Source organism: Perognathus longimembris, chromosome 11, assembly GCF_023159225.1.
Source record: "Perognathus longimembris pacificus isolate PPM17 chromosome 11, ASM2315922v1, whole genome shotgun sequence".
In the NCBI taxonomy this organism is placed as follows: Eukaryota; Metazoa; Chordata; class Mammalia; order Rodentia; family Heteromyidae; genus Perognathus; species Perognathus longimembris.
Genome location: NC_063171.1, coordinates 60,442,561 through 60,460,625, shown reverse-complemented (window position 1 = coordinate 60,460,625; position 18,065 = coordinate 60,442,561). Strand labels below are relative to the sequence as shown.

The 18,065-nt window shown below is 55.3% G+C and overlaps 1 protein-coding gene across 2 annotated transcripts in view; it reads left to right on the top strand.

Moving 5' to 3' along the window:
- The first annotated feature begins 1,348 nt into the window (after nt 1–1,348).
- Nucleotides 1,349–18,065, top strand: part of Lgr6 (leucine rich repeat containing G protein-coupled receptor 6) — a 118,395-nt gene continuing 101,678 nt past the window's right edge. Inside the window, exon 1 of one of the 2 annotated variants that reach the window (XM_048357245.1) lies at nt 1,349–1,569. In XM_048357245.1, the coding sequence (XP_048213202.1) occupies nt 1,349–1,569 (221 nt within the window). The remainder of the gene's footprint in view (nt 1,570–18,065) is intronic. The other variant, XM_048357246.1, reaches the window with a different exon arrangement.

Sequence of the window (18,065 nt, the reverse complement as noted above, 5' to 3'; positions counted from 1 at the left end):
AGGGTTTGCTGGCTTTTTCATCCAGCTATGCAGCCCCTCTGGCCCTGGAGTGCCCGCAGAGGATGGAGATGGAAGAGAAGGTCCTGAGAGGGGAGAGTGTACGATGGAGGAAATATTGGATGCCGTCAAGGTCCTCATGATTCTGGTGTGATTTCTGGATAGACCATGATAGGACAGGGTTAGCAGGGAGGCCTTGAGCCTGGTCTAGCTTCTGCACTGGGGTTTTGGCCCAGAGAGTGACCAGAGAAAGCAAGAGGCCCTGTGAAGGAGGCACTGCCACTGGGCCCCGATTTGAACCGTAGTGCTCCCTGCATCCTGGAGATGCAGGGCAGACTCTGGGACGGGAGCATCAAGGCGGCTGGACTGCACCTGCAGCACCGCGCCTCTAGGGGGTGCCCGCGTGCCGACTTTCTGTCAGACTCTGACCGCCAGCTGGACACACAGCCGTCTCCCAGGGTCCCGGGAGCAGGAGTCAAGGTGATCCTCAGGCCTAAAACCCCACCGCGAGGACGGACGTGCATTTCCATCCATTGTACACCCAGGGGGTGGACACCCATAGCCTAATCTTCCATGTCAGGGCATTGTGTCCCCCCTGCCCAGCCTGACACCCCCCCCCCCCCCCCCGCCCCAGGACAACTTTTCTCTCACTCCAGGACACAGCTGTGCTGCGGTCCCCAGCATGGGTGACCTTGAGCCACAGGGCTTCTCCTGGGGTTGGGCAGATAGGTAGCTCTGCTGGGGTCTGGGTTCCTCCAGTGCCAGACCTGGGGTGGGGGGAGGGCTGGGGGCGTCTGAGATCTCTCCCCCAGGGTCTCCTCGGGGGGCACATGGACGGTCCTCAGAGGCAAGCCCCGCTAGGGGCCCCCAGCTCAGGCTCTGGGGCGCCCCTAGCAAACAAGTGCATGTCTGTGACACCCTGGGCTTTCCTTGCTTTGGGTTTCTTTGCCTTCTTCACCCCCACCCCCCCGCTTTTTCTTCTCCTTCTTTTCCTGGATGAAGTTCCTGCCCGCTGGGAAGGAAGGAGGGAAGCGAGCCGGGGCGCGAGCGAGGCGCCGCGTCGAGAAAGTTTCCTTGACTCCTCCTCCGCCCGTGTCTCCCTCCCCGGCCGAGCCCAGCCAGTGAAACCGAATCGGGCCGCGCGCTCAGCGCTCACACAATGCCTGCCGGGCGCTGACGGCTCGGTCCCCGCCGCGCCCGCCGCTGCCGCCGCCGCCGCGGCCCCGCACAGCCCGCGGGCCGGTGCCCGCCGACGGGACCCGGGGGACAGCCGCCCGTCCGTGCGCCCGCCGGGGCTCCCTCCTTCCCTCCCGCCCCCCCCCCCCCCCACCCAGTCAGCCCGGCCGCCCCGATGCCCCGCGCGCCCCGGCTCGCGGCGCTCTGGCTGTGCGCCGCCGCCGCCGCGCTGTGCGCCTCCCCGGGCCGCCCCGGCGCCCCCCAGCCCGGCCCGGGCCGCGCCACCTGCCCGGCCCCCTGCCACTGCCAGGAGGACGGCATCATGCTGTCGGCCGACTGCTCCGAGCTCGGGCTCTCCGTCGTGCCAGGAGACCTGGACGCCCTGACGGCGTACCTGTGAGTACTCGCCCGGGACCGGGACACCTGTGCGCTGGGGGGGACCCGGGCATCTCAGCGGGGCCCCAGGGCTGGAGAGGGGGTGGGAAGACACGCCGGGAGCCGGGCTGCACCCCAGCTCGGAGACAGGGGGTGTCCAGCACCTGCAGTGCCCAGGGAGGTCCTGGAGGGTCGGCCGAGGTGGGGAGAGCCCCCGGAGCTAGGCTGGCCGTGGGGAGGGGGTTCACCCACTCTCCTCTTTTCAGAGGGGGATCCTGCCAGCCCAGGTCTTTTTGCTTAGGCCAACTGCCACCTCCCCGGGGGGCCTCCCTGAAGTCACATCCCAGGAGTCGGTGTCGGAGACACTAATTTGTGGCTAGGCACCGAGGCTGAAAACCAGAGAACCATTTTTAGAGTCGGAGTTGGGGGGCAGATGAGGCAGTGAAGGGAACCCTACTGGGGGCAGTTGTTCTGGGGAGGGGGCTCTCCCACCTGGGCAGGATGAAGGGTGAGAACACATTCCCCATCAACTGCCCCCACCTGTCCCTGCCCTGGGAAAAGAAAACTCACCCTGCCCAGGTGGCATCTGCCGTTCTTCCCCAAGAGGAGGTGGAGCAGGGGCTATAGAGAGGGCATCCACCCCGCAGGAGAGCCCCGGAGCTCCCCCAAGCCCGACAGAGGCTCCTCACCACTTTGGGGCTCTAGGACCGGGGATCTCTGAAGAAGGGGGGGCTGCCTGCTGCTTCAAAAGCCTGGCAACAGTGTTGAAAGTAGATGGGGGGCACTGGAGGTATTCCAGCTCACCCAGGGAAAGCTCTTAGCAGTTTCATTTATTTACTTGTTTGTTTGTTTGTGTGTGCCCGTACTGGGGCTTGAACTCAGGGCCGCATTGCTCTTGCTTGGCATTTGTATTTTACCACTGGAGCCACACACCCATTCCTGGCTTTTTGGTGGTTCATTGGCAAGAAGAGTCTCGCGGGCGTTTCTTGCTTGGGCTGGCTTTGAACCTCAATGCTCAGATCTCAGCCACCCGAGTAGCTGGGATTACAGGTGTGAGCCATTAGCGCCCCACTTAGCAGTTTTATATACTTGGGGCACCTAGCATCGCTTCCGCTGAAGACAGGATTCTAATGGCTGGAAAGAGTTTGCAAACGACTTCTGTCAAGCCTCTCTGGAGGAGCAGGAGGAAGATCGCTTGCCTGGGTTCGGGGCAGGATGGGGGGGGGGTTGGGCTGGCGGGGTTCTAGGGCTTTCCAGAGGCTTCAAGGTCCAGCCTCCTTTCCCGCCATCCAAGTCTTCACACACTGGTCTCTCTCTGGTCTTTCCTCTGCTAAGATTTGAGGAAGGAGGTAGAGGGCTATTTTGGGGATCCACACACCTTACTAGCTATGCCACTGGAGGATTTCCCTGGATACAATTCTACTGGATAGATAAATGACTTTGGGGTCCAGTGAAGGTGGTTTTTTCCTGAGTCTCTCCGGAGGTTGAGAAAGCCCGGTGCTTCCAGGACTCAGACAATGCTCCTGTGAGTGGGGAAAATCGGCAAAGTCGGGACTGTTGTAGGGGGGAGGGTCGGGGGTGCCCTGACTTGGGCTGTGGAGGGGTCCCCTGTGGATGGGGCCTCGAGGGGCCTCTGCTGACCTACTAATGGCTCCCACGAGGGCACCCCTCTCTTTGCTTTTTCTGGAGAGCAGCTGCAGAGGCATTTGAAGGTGGCGGGAGGCAGGAGCTTTGAGAAACCCAGTTCAGGAAGGTGGGCCTGCTGGGCCCACCGGGGGGTCCTTGAATTCCTCCACTCCACCCCAGAACGAATCACCTGACATCTGCTCCCCCAGGGGAGATGCTGAGAGTCCTTCCTTCCAGCCGGAACCTCCCATGGTGTGGTGCATCTTGGTTCTGGGGAAAGCCAGCGAGTCCGCCTTCTCCACAAGTTCCAAACCCATGACTGCTCTAGTGCCCAGCACCCGCCTGCTTGATCAGGGTTACCAGACAGACTTCACTTAGTCCTGCAAGACTCTCGCTCTCATCTCCTCCTATGCTATCGTCTCAGGCTCTGAAAGACTGGCAGGGTTTGGGGCCTTCTCCCAGGGCGTATGTGTGGGGAATGGACTGTTGGTGCCGCTGGCTTTGGGGCCCTAGAGTGGCAGGAAGGCACGTAGCCCCTCACTCCACCCCAGCACCCCTTGCCCAGCATCATGGGAGATACGGGCAGCAGACACTGCCAGGGTTGCGTGAGAGGTGTCTCGGTGCCTGGTTGAGACTCCTTCTACCCCCACGTGGAAGGTCTGGGGGAGACGCAGGGTGAGGCGTCTGGGGTAGCTGGCTGTGAAAGATTGGGGGGGCGGTCAGACACCTGCGCTCACTCGCGCTCGCTTCCTTCACCCTCTGTGCCATGCACACGCACACCGGGTGGCCTCCCGCCATCTTTGGAGTCCACCCCCTCCAAGTCTGCCTGCTACGACCAAGTGAAAGGGCACAGTGTGTGTGTGTGTGTGTGTGTGTGTGTGTGTGTGTGTGTGTGTGTATTCTGGAGAGCCTCTACCTCCTTGCCACTGCCCATAACTAACAAGATAGAGGCAGGAAGCTGGAGGGAGAGGGCAGAAGGGTTAAGAGGTGCTGAGCACGGCCATGAAAGGCTGTGCCTTGCTTCTTAACTGTAGGAACCCAGGCCAGTATATTGGCTCCTCAGTGACTCAGTTTCCTCATTTGCCTCAGAGTTGCTGTGTAGGCTCACAGAGGCAATGCTTGTAGATAGTTTGACCTAGGTTTGGCCCATGGGGGGAGTTCAATGGGTGTTAGCAAGACTGGGATTAGGGAACCAGGGCCAGGAGACATTTCTGGAGGTCTTCCTGGAGGAGGAAGTCCGGGAGCTAGCATTGGAAGCAGAGGTGCAGCGGCATCAATGAGACAGAGATAGTGTGGAGCTGGCAAGGAGATGATATGAGCTGTCCTGGGGACCCAGGAATGGCTGCCTTCCTTCCTTCCTTCCTTCCTTCCTTCTTCCCTCCCTCCCTCCCTTCCCTTTCTTTCCTTTCTCCCCCCTCTCTTCTTTTCTTTTTTCCTCCTGGCTGGCACAGTCTGAGGGCTCCATTGGAGGGGAGGGGGAGTGTCTTTGACTTAGGAAAGACCCCACCCGAATGGGTCCCTGCAGGGGGAGAGGGGAGGGAGCCGAGAGACGGCAGCCTCTGTGGGGGAGAGCTGCTCCCAGGAGAGGTGCTGCCACACCAGGCCCCCTTTCCCACCCTGGGTGGGGGGGCTTCTGCCCAGCCCAGCCTCAGTTGCTTTCCCCTCGATGCTAAGGTCTGGCTCATTGCAGCTGGGCACATGAGATGTGGGGGTCCCGGTCCCCAGGCTTGCCTTGCCAGTCTTAGAACTTTTCTAGAGTTCAGTGTGCCCACAGTGGGCTGGAAACTCGAAGGTGAGGGAGGGAGGGAGAGCTCCCATGGTGAGGACCGAGAAAGGCCCCCCCCCCCCCCCCCGAGAGGGCCTGGCCACCCTGCCAGCAGGGGGAGGGGCCCCCGGGGAATCCAGGCAGCACCCAGGCCAGAGCAGAGAGGAGACGGCGAAGGAGGGGTGGTGCGATTCCAGGAAATGGGGTCCTCAGGGGCCTTCTGTGCCAGCCAGCCGACTCTAAAAGCAGAGCCTGGAAGGGATGGGCCCATCTGAGGACAAGCCCCGGGGGTCCCCGGAGGAGAGCGAGCGAGCGTGTGGGGAAGCCAACACCCCAGTTCAAAGGAAAGACAGGAAACAGCCTTAGGCAAGAGAAAAAGGAAACCTCTGGGCTCTGGCAGCAGTGGGCACGGGGTGCGGCCGGGTGGGGCTGGCGGTGGAGAAGAAAGCCTGGCTCAGAGCAGAATTGGCCCCCCGCCTGTCCCCCCCCCCCATAGGCTCTCAGCCCTGATGGCTGCAGCCCACGTGCTGCAGCCTGCTCCCCTCCCCGCCCCGGGCCGTCTAGGCACAGAGAGAGACAGGGCACAGGGACCGGTGTCTGAGGGGGGGCGCTGTCGGGTCAGGGTAAAATGGGGGCCGCTGGGCCCTGGCGTGGAGCCTGGGTCTCAACCCCACTACTGAAGAACCGCGTGTCTGGGGGAAAATCGCATTACCTCCGTAGCCATCTCAGGTGTGTCTATGTGTGTGTACACACGTGTGTGTGTGTATGCATGCTAGTACTGGGGCCTGAACTCAGGGCCTCACACTTGTTGCTTGGCTTTTTGTTTGCTCAACGCTTTTACTTGACCACTTGAGCCAAACCTCCCCTTCTGGCTTCTGGCTGGTTCACTGAAGATAAGTGTCTGTCAGATTTGTCTGCCGGGGCTGGGTTCAAACTTCTAGCCACCAGTTTCCTGCTCGCTGCTTCTTCATCTTTAAAATGGAAACCCTAAGAGTCTACCTGGAAGGTTACATGGAAAAGCAAGGAACACAAAGGAGAACAGTAGTCCTTTTCATACCGTAAGGCCTTAGAAACATGGACTGCTGAGATGGCGTTCCTCCATGCCTTCCACTACAAGTGTCCTCCTGAAGCCAGGAAGGTGGTGGCAGAGGGAAGCCAGGGGTGCGTGCTTGGAAGCCCCATCAAATGGCTCTTCCTCCCTCCCCCCCCCCCCCCCCGCCTCTTCCATCCTCATTGGCAAAGGATCCTCTCCCAGTGACCTTCAGGGGAATGGCCTTCCAGGGTGCTCCTGGGCGCACCGGGTGCCGCAGGGCTGCGCTCAGGGGGGCCACAGGGCTGTGGCCAGGCCCGCTGCCTGATGGGAGACTCCAGAGAGGAAGGGTCTGGGCTCCGGGTGTCTCTCGGTGCTGTGGGAGGGACCTTGCTTGTTTTTGTTCCTGCTGTCATCAGAGCCCCCCTCCCCCAAGGGTCCTCTTCTGAGGTAACCCTGAGGCACCCCTAATTCACTCGGCAGCAGGGCGGAGGACAGTCCTGCTGGGGTCGTGGACACATTGGTGCAGGAGTCAGGCACGGGCAAGACATTTCTACCTCCTCCTCCCCATTGGGTAAAATGTCTTAGCCAGACTAAAACCGACGTATTGGCTTAGGGACTCTGGGAATTGTAGGAGCGCCTTTGTGTTAACTAATCTAGTGGCAGCAAGCGAGAGGGTGCTCCTTGGTTTCGAACAGTAACTCAGGGCTCTCCTGCCACCCTTCGGATGTGGGAGAACAGGTCCCCAGAGGGGAAAAACACCCAGAGGCCAAACTTGGTCAGTGAGCAGAGAGTTATTTTGGAAGCAGTGAAAGGACATGGGATGGGGGGAGAGCTCGGGGGTTGGCACTGTGCCCCCCCAGAGCCATGCCAGAGCAGGCCACGGAGGGCTGGCATTGGGCAGGCCGGGGCTGGGCTGGCTGCTCCCCAACTAGGTACCTCCAGCGCTGGGCTTGCCTTTGTGCTCCTTCCTGGCTCTCTCTTGTCTGCCACCATGTTTTTTTTTTTCTTCAACGTCTTCCTGAAGGGATTTGTGTCCTGGATTTTAAAATCCCCCAAACCTGGGGTATCCAGGGCCCCTCTGACGAATCAGCTGATGGGAATCTGGCTTGCTGTCTGCCTCTCCTGTCGGCTGGTGTATGTAGTGAAGTGGCAGGTGTGTGTGTGTGTGTGTGTGTGTGTGTGTGTGTGTGTGTGTGTGTGTGTTAATTATCTGGACTGTGACTTTCCAAACACCAGCTTGGTCTGTTCTTGGGACCCAGCATGGCTGACCCCTAAGAGGTCCCGAGACCTCATTTTAGGACCGTGCCACCACCTTGTTACATTAACCAATCACAGCAATCGTGAATGCTTACCGAGTGATCTTGCCATGCAGCTTGGCTAGTATCCTAGCATCTATATCCTCTCCTAAACTTTGTGAGCGAGGTGTTAGGCCCAGATCTTACAGATGAGGAAACCAAGACATTTAGATGCCCAGGAGCTTGCCAAAGACCACCAGCTGGTACTTGGTGATGCTGGGATTCCAGCCAGGAGAGCCTTCCTCCTAACCAGCATGGGTCCCAACCCCCCATTCAGGGGTCTGATGCAGAAGTGGACCACCCTCCCCTCTTCTCTGCCAGCTGGGGAATAAGTACGACTCCTCTGTTTGACAGTCAAGGTGTTAGGCCAGAAGCTAGGGACTCTGGCTGCGGAGAGTGAGGCAATCCTTGGGCACGGCGGTTTTTGTCAGTGTTGTTGCTCAGGGGAATGTCGTGAGAATAGGGAAGAGGCCCCAGGTATGCACGAAACCCCCCCCCCCCCGCCCCGCGCTAGACCACCCTGGGACACCTGGGAAGGAACAGCCACGAGGTCAGCAGTTGCTGGGGGGATTTTAGCTAGAGGTATTTGGGGGACCCTCTAGGACCCACATAGGGCTTTGGTCATTTGTATATACTATTTTTCTTTTTTTCAGTCCTGGCCTTTGAACTCGGGGCCTGGCAAATGCAAGGTCCTTCATGAATTGGTTATTGTGTGTGTGTGTGTGTGTGTATGTGTGTGTGTGTGTGTGTGTGTGTGTGTGTGTGTGTGTGTGTGCATGCGCGCACCAGTCCTGGGGCTAGAACTCAAGGCCTGGGTGTTGTTCCTGAGCCTTTCTGTGCTCAAGGCTAATGCTCTATCACTTGAGGTATAGCACGGCTTCTGGATTTTTCTGAGTAGTTTATTGGAGATAAGAGGCCCGTGGACTTTATGCCTGGGATGGCTTCGAAGCACAATCCTCCAATCTCAGCCTCTTGAGTAGTTAGGATTTCAGGCATGAGCTACTGGTGCCCAGCTCCCTTGAGCTTTCTAACTTGTGTCTAACACTCTTCCACTTGAGCCACAACTCCACTTCTGGCTTTTTTTTGGGGGGGGGGTAATTAATTGGAGATAAGAGTCTCATGGACTCTCCTGCCTGGGCTGGCTTTGAACCATGATCCTCAGATCTTAGCCTCCTGAGTAGCTAGGAGTACAGGCATGAGCCATTGGCACCTGCCCTGAATTGGTTATTTTTGAGATGGACTGTTTTATGCCTGCGCCAGTTTGTGCTGTGATCCTGTTTATGCCTTCCTCCACAGCTGGGATGATAGACCTGTACCAGCGTGTCCAACTAGTGGTTGGGAGGGAGTTTTGCGAGCTTTCTTTATCCAGGTTGGCTTCAAACTGTGATCCACCAATCTTTACTTCCCAAGTAGCTAGGATTACAGGCATGAGCCACTATCTTGTCACCCCATCTTGATAGGGTATTTTGGAGCAGAGCTTTCTCCCATTTCTTCTTCATTTGAAAACAAAACAATCCAAGATGCCCATCAGCTGGGGCACATCAACTAGCCTACTCAGGTCAAAGGCATCCAGCCAAGCGCAGACAACACCTGGTCCCCTGGGGCTGTCCCCTCAGGACACCCCATTTCTGTATACCTGGAAGCAGTAGTGGGGAAGAAAGAGCTCGTCTTTGCTGCCAAGCAAGCACAGGGTTGAGTTTCAGTCCAGCAATAAGTGGAGCGTTTCTTTACCTCTTCCAGCGTCTTTTGTTTGAAAGGAGCCAGTGGCTTTATGCCTAGAATCCTAGCTATGCAAGAGGCTGAGATCTGAGGATTGTGACTCAAAGCCACTCCAGCAGACAAGTCTGTGAGACACTTCTGTCCAACCTTCCATGCCAGAACTGGAGGCACTGCTCAAGTGGTAGGACATCAGCTGAGCAAGAACACAAAGCCCTGAGTTCAAGTCCCAGTGCTGACACACACACATTATATATCTACATGCACTATCTATAATTATTACCAAACTCTCCTACAGATGGTGATTTGGCACAGTGATTGGCACATCACCAATGCCCACTACCTATGAGCTCTGGTCCCCCTTGGGAGAGACGTTTGGAAGGAGAAACTGAGGCAGGGGTGAAGCGACCTCCGGTCTCACCTGCCCGACTCTATTTGCCTAGGACTTCCTGAGCAGGAGGCCTGGAGGGCTGTTGGCAGAGCATGGTTCCCCGTGCACCCTCTCCCCTCCAGAGTCCTTTCCCTCTTACCCTTGGGGGTGCTGGAGGAGGTGGAGGGTCCCCACGGAGTGCATGCTGGGGTGGGTGGCAGGAAGGAGCGCCTTCCATGGTCCCGGGGTCTGGAGGTAGTCCCCAGGCTAATGGGGGGGGGGAAGGGGATGAGCAGTGCATGGATCCCCCGGAAGTACCCCAGCCAGATACGTAGCTGGGCTCTCTGCGGGGCAGGGGAGGGCTGACTCTCATGGAGAGATACGCAGGGGGCCAGGGAAATGGGAGTAAAGCAAGGTTCATTCCAACTCCCTGTGTGACCTGCGATTTGAATTGTCCCCCTACCTGAGTCGTCAGTGGTTCCTGGGAAACAGGCCAAAAAAGCAGCTGCCACTAAAAGGCTTTGACGACATTCTACATTCTATAGGGAAGAGGCCACCCAGGTTGCCCCTCCCCAGGGTGTCCCCCCTCCCCCTGTCCCCAGCCTCCTTCCCTCCCGTTAACAGTCAATGCCAGTGCAAGCATGAATCGGTCACTCATTCCTTTGCAAGGCATCGATGGAAATGCTTGCCGCCTGCGGGGCACGGTGCCAAGCACTTTGTCATGAACTTCCTGTGAGAGACCGAGACCCGTGCCATCCCCTCTTCCAGATGAGGGGAGACTCCTGGGAGCCCAGGGAGTCAAAGGAGGAGAGAGCATGGGGGACCTCCAGGATCTGGGTAATCATAGCCCGGGCCCAGGCTCGTTCCTCTGTCTGGGGGCCTGGAGGGGGAGATAAGACGAGCACACAACTAACCGTGGCACCTTGTGGGAAGTGAGACGGGCACAAGGCAGGGCCAGAGAATGGGGTACAGGGAGGGAAGGCTCTGCCTAACTGATGCCTGATACAGATTCCCATGGTGCAAGGGAAAAAACACCACAGACCCCGAAGTGGAAGACCGAGCTTGACCCTCATTTGCAAAGCAGGAGGATGGAGTCTTCCCGATGAGTTGTTGTAGGAAGCAAGATGCTGCTTGCACACGCAGAGGGTGCGATTCTATTGGCTGTGACAAGGTCAAGTAGTTCTATGTATTTTATGTCTATGCAGGGCATTTGTATCTGTTTCTGGTGTGGCGGGTCATCAGATTCAGGGCTTCTCTGCATCAGAAGAAGGGGAATCTCTTAGGCTGTGCCTTCCTCTACCCACTAAGAGCTCCTTCAGGCAGGGTCTGTGCTCCTATGTTCCTTTTTTTCTAAGCATCAAAGTCAATCTTCTCTTAGTACCTGCCAGCAAATATCAACACTCACACACAGGCTATATTCGGTCTCTGCCTGCAGGGGGCGCTCTGCACAGATCCATGAATAATACATGCATATGCGTTTGGTCTTTGCTCCCCGCCCTCCGCCCTCCCCGACCGCCCTCCCCCCACACCTCCCAGCTCCAGATCTGGGGCATCTCAAGGGTGGGGTATTTGAGGATGGGGAGGCTGGATCAAATGTCTAGGGATTGTAAGAGTTGAGGCAGGAAGGGACCGTAAACTAATCCCCTGCCTTTGTGGTGGACAGGGCAGATTAAGAGGCTGGGAGGAGACAAGAAAGGAAGGTGACTATTGTCTAGGACAAAAGCAAGAGAGAACAAGAATTGGGACAGGACCTGAGTTCCTGCCTTTACTCATCAGAGGACAGATGGGAGCCCAGGACCCAAGAGAGTTGGAAGTGGGAACCAGTTCACCTCTCAGACCACCCAGGTCCCAGCACAGACAGCTGGCCTCAGTGTCTGTGAGCTGGCCCCCTCCATAGCCAGGCCATCTAGGTGGCCTTAGCGGGGCTTAGCGGGGCTCTGAACTTGGGTTGCTGCTCTGCTGTTACCATGTTAAAGTTAATAATTTCGTAGTGCAGGGCTCCATTGTGTGTGTGTGTGTGTGTGTGTGTGTGTGTGTGTGTGTGTGTGTGTGTGTGTGCGCTGGGGTTTGAACTCAGGGCCTAGGTGCTGTCCTGAGTTGTTTTGTTTTTTTTTTTCTCAAGGCTAGTTAGCACTCTACCACTTGAACACAGCTCTACTTCATGATAAGAGTCTCGGCCTGGGAATGTCGTTTAGTGGTAAAGTGTTTGCCTAGCATGCATGAAGCCCTGGGTTCGATTCCTCAGCACCACGTAAGCAGAAAAGGCCAGAAGTGGTGCCTGTGGTTCAAGAGGTAGAGTGCTAGCCTTGAGCAAAAAGAAGCCAGGGACAGTGCTCAGGCCCTGAGTTCAAGCTCCAGGACTGGCAAAAGAAAAAAAAAAAAAGTAAGAGTCTTAGAGACTTTCCTGCCCTGGCTGGCTTTGAACTGTGATCTCAGATATTTCTCCTGAGTAGCTAGAAGTAGCCACTAACACCTACCTCATATTCTTATTTTTATTTACCAGTCCTGGGACTTGAACTCGGGGCCTGAGCACTGTCCCTGGCTTCTTTTTGCTCAAGACTAGCACTCTACCACTTGAGCCACAGCGTCACGTCTGGCTTTTTCTGTGTATATAGTACTGAGGAATGGAACCCAGAGCTTTGTGCACGCTAGGCAAGCACTCTACCACTAAGCCACATTCCCAGCCCATATTCTTCTTCTTCTTTATTTATTTATTTTTTGGCCAGTCCTGGGGCTTGGACTCAGGGCCTGAGCACTGTCCCTGGCTTCTTTTTGCTCAAGGCTAGCACTCTGCCACTTGAGCCACAGCGCCACTTCTGGCCATTTTCTATAAATGTGGTGCTGAGGAATCGAACCTAGGGCTTCACATATAGGAGGCAAGCACTCTTGCCACTAGGCCATATTCCCAGCCCCCCATATTCTTATTTTTATACAGGGTCCTACAAATTCTGTAGCTCACCTTCCCTTCCCATTTCTGAGCCTCAAAGTCTAGTCTTCAGTCTGTCAGTTGCTTCCTTTCACCTCTTTGCCATCCACAGGGGTCATAAACTCAATCCTCTTTTTTTTTTGTTCTTTTTCCTGTGGAGGTGCCTGAACACATTTCTGTGCTCCTAATCATGGTGACAACCCCTGAGCACGGCAGGGTGTCCTTCTGAGGGAAGTCCCAGGGTGGGCCTCTGCCTAGATGCGTTTGATGGGGCCAGGAACTAGAAGGGAGACTCAGCATCCTTTGACAGGAGGGGTCCCTCGGTCCATGCCTGGGGTCTTCGGAGAGCCAAGGACTGTGAGGTGCACGGTGCTGAGGTGGGCACAGGCACATCTGTGAGTCCAAGTGCTTCTGTCTGAACCAGCCGTCAGGTTGCAGTGGGCAGGCTTACACCTAAGTGGGGTACGGGCACGTCTGCATTCTCTGAGTGTTCCGAGTCTTTTTTCCCCATCATGGGGCTTGAACTTGTGGCCTGGGTGCTGTTCCTGAGCTCTTCAGCTCAAGGGTAGTGCTCTACCACCTCGAGTCAGGGCACCATTTCTGGTTTTCTGGGGGGGGTCATTAAAGATAAGAGTCTCATGAACTTTCCTGCCTGGGCTGGCTTTGAACCGCGATCCTCAGATCTCAGCTTCCTGAGTACCTAGGATTACAGGCGTGAGCCACTGGCGCCCAGCAAATGAAGGATATACTTTTATCACGGTATATTGTTATAATGATTCCATTTTATTTTATTGTTAGTTATTTTTTTATAGTATCTACTGGGCCTACTTTATAAGGACTTCTTATAGGCAGGCATGTACAGGAGAAAGCACAGTATGGAACATTTGGTATGGTCCAAGGTTTTACTTATCTACTGGGGGGGTGGCTCTTAGAACATATGGTTCTTGGATAAGAGGGTCCACTGTATAACAGATTGTCCCGGATGGTCTGACTAGACATTCCCGATGGCAACTGGAGGACAAACATTTAGGAAGACACTGTGTGAGCCCTCCGCCCTGGGAGACCCCCCTCCCCACGTGCAGAGCCGGGCTGGCTCACCCTCGCTCTCTTCTTTTTTTTTTTTTTTTGGCCAGTCCTGGGCCTTGAACTCAGGGCCTGAGCACTGTCCCTGGCTTCTTCCCGCTCAAGGCTAGCACTCTGCCACTTGAGCCACAGCGCCGCTTCTGGCCGTTTTCTGTATATGTGGTGCTGGGGAATCGAACCTAGGGCCTCGTGTATCCGAGGCAGGCACTCTTGCCACTAGGCTATATCCCCAGCCCCCTCGCTCTCTTCTGCCACCCTCTGTGGCAGGGTTTTTGTGGCATGAAGAAAGGACAGAAGGATCCTCTGCAGCAACGGCGAGGACGCGTCCACAGGTCCCTTCCTTCGTTTTTATTTTTTTAATGAAGGTGTAGCCTAGGCCGGTCTCTTAACTCATGATCCTCCTGCTTCATTCTCCTTGTGAATTACCGGCGTGCATCACCACGGCTGCCCTTCCTCTAATTTTGTATACAGCCTCTCTCACCCACCCCATCTGTGGCTTTGGGTTTGTTCTTTGTCCAGTGGAACTGGAATCAGAAGGCCTGGGTTCGAATTCTGTCTTTACTCACGGTGTGCCTTTGGCTTTGGGCACGTCCTCCGGTCTCTTTGAGCCTGTTTCCCGTGGGCTGATAGCTTCTGACTCCAAGATATGATATAGACAAATGGTGAGGGGGAAGAGAGAGGGAGATGGGGGGGGGGGCGGAGAGATTTGGTGGGGGACCCCTGGGGATCCCCAGAAATTTGGTCGTGTTCCCTCCCTGAGACTTGAGATCCCAAGGGCTGCGCTTGGCATGGCTATCACCAGCACCTACAGGGCCCTGTGCCCAGCCAGAACAACAGCCCCCATTAACTATGTGCAGCCAGTGGAAAAAGGAATGTCCCCCCACTCCCCGCGCCACTAACGGACACCACCCAGCCCCTGCCTCGCTGCCCGCTTCCCCACTGGGAATGCCGACGCCCCGGTTTCCAGTCTCTGTCTGCCTGTCCACCCTCCACCTGCCACACAGTACTCGCCTCGCTACCCGGCTTGGCATGGCGGTGCAAAGGGCACCTGCTGGAGATGGGGCCTGGGGTCAGGAAATCCCTGAGCCCCGTGTACCCGGTACTGATGGGTGGGTGGCCCCGGGCCTGACCATGGGCAGGGCGGGGAGAGTGTGCAAAGAGAGGAAGGTGTGTGAGCTCAGAAGCGTGGCCCAAAGAGAGTCCTCGATACCTTGTTCTGGCTTCCTGCCCCTCCTCTGGCCTGGAGCCCTCAGACAGCGGAGGGGGTCATTCAACAATCCGCCATGTGCTTTAGTGTTTGACCCTTTAGGGCTCTGATGACTGGGAAGTTCTTCCTCGAGTCCCTCCGCACATCCCTACCCCCCCCCCCCCCCACGCTCTGCCAAGCGCTCTAAGCTGTGCCTCCTTGAAAGTTAGGAACATTTGCACCTGTCCTAGTGGCTCTCACACAGGGAGAGGCAGGGCTGTAAGTGGAGCGAGACAGCAGTTGGGCCTCTGCTTGGTCCTTTGGCTACGCCAGGCCATAGCAGCTCATCTCTGAGCCAGCCTGGTCAATAGTTAGTGCAAAAGGGATTGACTGAAATCATTTATGAGGATTTGGTTAGCGATTTATTCTATGGAGTTCCTTGGATATCTTAAAGTGTTTGTGGTGTGTGTGTGTGTGTGTGTGTGTGTGTGTGTGTGTGTGTGTGTGTATGTTTAGGTTAGTCCTGGGGCTTGAACTTAGGGCCTGGGCACTCTTAGCTTTTTTACTCAAGGCCGGTGCTCTACCACTTGTGCCACAGCTCCATTCCCAGCTTTTTGGTGGTTAATTGGAGAGAAGAGTCTCATAGAGTTTCCTGCCCAAACTGATTTTGAACTGTGATCTACAGATCTCAGACTCCTGATGAGCTAGGATAACAGGCATGAGCCACCAGTGCCTGCTCCTCAAGGCTTTTTATTCAAACTCTAGTCCCCAGAGCGGCAGCAACATCTGGGGTATATTGCAAATGCAGGAGCAGAGCTGACTCTATTCCAGACTACTGTGTCAGATCTGCCTTTTGGTTCGTTTCTTTTTTTTTTTTTTTTGGCCAGTCCTGGGCCTTGCACTCAGGGCCTGAGCACTGTCCCTGGCTTCTTCCCGCTCAAGGCTAGCACTCTGCCACTTGAGCCACAGCGCCGCTTCTGGCCGTTTTCTGTATATGTGGTGCTGGGGAATCGAACCCAGGGCCTCGTGTATCCAAGGCAGGCACTCTTGCCACTAGGCCATATCCCCAGCCCCTGGTTCGTTTCTTTTTGAGACAAGAACTGTCTACAGAGCCCAGGCTGGCCTTGAACACACAATCCTCCTGTATCCATTTCCTAAGTGCTGGGATTACACATATGCTCAGAACCTGTATTTTATAGTTTGCCTGGTACTTCTCCTTAGAATAAGTCAGGCTACCAGTTGAAGTACCCGATAGCCATCCCCTACCCCCTAACCCACCCCCCAGAGAACTGTCCTTACTGAATTTGCCTTGGTGATACACCGTTGGTTTACATCCAGGCAACAGACAACCCCAAGGGCATCCCTGTTGCTGTACTGCAAAACTGTGGCTGAGATGGCTTCAGACAAGAAGCCTGTGGCCCTGCCTGGTGAGTCTCCAGAGGAAACCAGGAAAGCCTGGGCTTTTGCAAGGATTGCCAGGTTGCCTGGGAGGCCTCTTGCTCCTAAAGCCTTTCTTCATCCTCTGCTTTGGGAGATGTATCCCTCTTCGGTCTAGGGTCCAACTGCCTCTACTCTGCCTTGATTTGTTTGATTGTTTCTCCAACTAGGTTGGGAGCCCCAGGAGAGCAGGGCCTGGCCCCAGGGCTCGCCAGGTCTCCCCTATGCCGGGCAAGCCCCTTGTACATGGTGCTTGAAAAATGGTGGGAGCTGGGTGCTGGTGACTCACGCCTGTAATCCTAGCTACTCAGGAGGCTGAGAGCTGAAGATCTCATTTTGATGCCAGCCCAGGCAGGAAAGTCTGTGAGATTCTTTTTTTTTTTTTTCCTGTGAGATTCTTATCTCCAATTCAGCACTAAAAATCCTAGAAGTAGGGCTGTGGTTCAAGGGGAGGAGTATTAACTTTGAGCAAAACAGCTCATGGGAAGTGCTCAGGTCCTAAGTTCAGGCTACAGGATTAGCACGCGTGCGCACACACACACAGAATGAATGAAGCAGTGAATGAATGTGTTCATGAATGGAAAGATGAGGCAGACAGCAATCCATCCTGGAGCTCATAGGCTTTCCTGAGAGGCAGGGCTGGGTACCTTCTCCAGACACAGTGGTGGTGTGAACCTGCTTCATCACACGCGGGAACGTGGGGTGTGGCATCGAACCCAGACCACCGTGGTTTGGAGAAAGCCAAAGTGAGAAGGCTCTTAAGCTTCCAGCCAACCAGCTCATGGTCATGTTGTGTTTCATCAGACATCTGTTCTGTAAGTCCTTTTCACTTGGAACCTTTTTGTCTTCGCTCTTCATTCTCTTTAGTGTGTGTGTGTGTGTGTGTGTGTGTGTGTGTGTGTGTGTGTGTGTTGTGTGCCCCTAGGCTGGCATGGAGTGAGAGTTCTGGTGACTCTGGGCTGTGGGTTCTCAAATGCAGGTATTGTTGGATGCTTGTTTACAGTCAGAAGACCCAGGATGAGTAACACCTGCAAACTGTGTTTGAAAGAGCATGGATTGGCGAGTGAGGAAGTCTCAAGCCAGAGCATTGCATGCTGGGAGGAGATGCATACTGGCGGGACCATAGTGTGGTTGGTGGGGGCGAGGGGTTGAGTCTCACTGAGGAATCCTGGGAAGACCCAAGGAACTGGATCTAAAGGCCAGAGAGAGCCCCAGCTGAGAGGTCCTGGAATACCAGTCTTTGGTCATGGCAGCAAACCTTAAGTGCTTATTAATATCTACTAGGTGCCTGTGTCTATTCGAGGTACAAAGGATGCACAGAAGAGCAAGATGGAAATGATATACAGAAATAAACATCTAATTTCAGTTCAATGATGTAACAGCTAAATTCCAAGATGCTGGGCTGGGAATATGGCCTAGTGGCAAGAGTGCTTGCCTCATATACATGAAGCCCTGGGTTTGATTCCCCAGCACCACATATATAGAAAACGGCCAGAAGTGGCGCTGTGGCTCAAGTGGCAGAGTGCTAGCCTTGAGCAAAAAGAAGCCAGGGACAGTGCTCAGGCCCTGAGGCCAAGCTCCAGGACTAGCCAAAAAAAAACCCACCAAACAAACCCAAGATGTCATGGAATCTAGGGGTCCCCTTAGGCAGCCTAAAGTTCCCAAGATGTTCAGAGAGAATTTTTCAAGACTCAGGTTTTAAGCATAATATATCGACCAGAACAGAGTACAGAGCATAAGCAAAGAGTTTCGTACATTTCCACAAGCGACTATGCCACGTGACCAACACCCAGACTGAGAAACAGAACACCACCGGCTTTCCAGAACTCATCCACCCTTTTCTGGTCCCCACCCACCCCCACGAGGGTAACCATCCTTGTGATTTCTAACAACATAGGAACTTTTGTCTGTGCTTTGAACTTTATATAAAGAGAACATTCTTTTGTGTCTGGCTTTCTTTTTCTCACCATGTTTGAGGATTGTTGTTCCCTCCAGTTTGTTTATTCTCTTTGCTGTATACTATTCCCTGTGGCTGAATACAGCACACTCAGTCCATTCTACTGCGCATGGGCGATAGGTA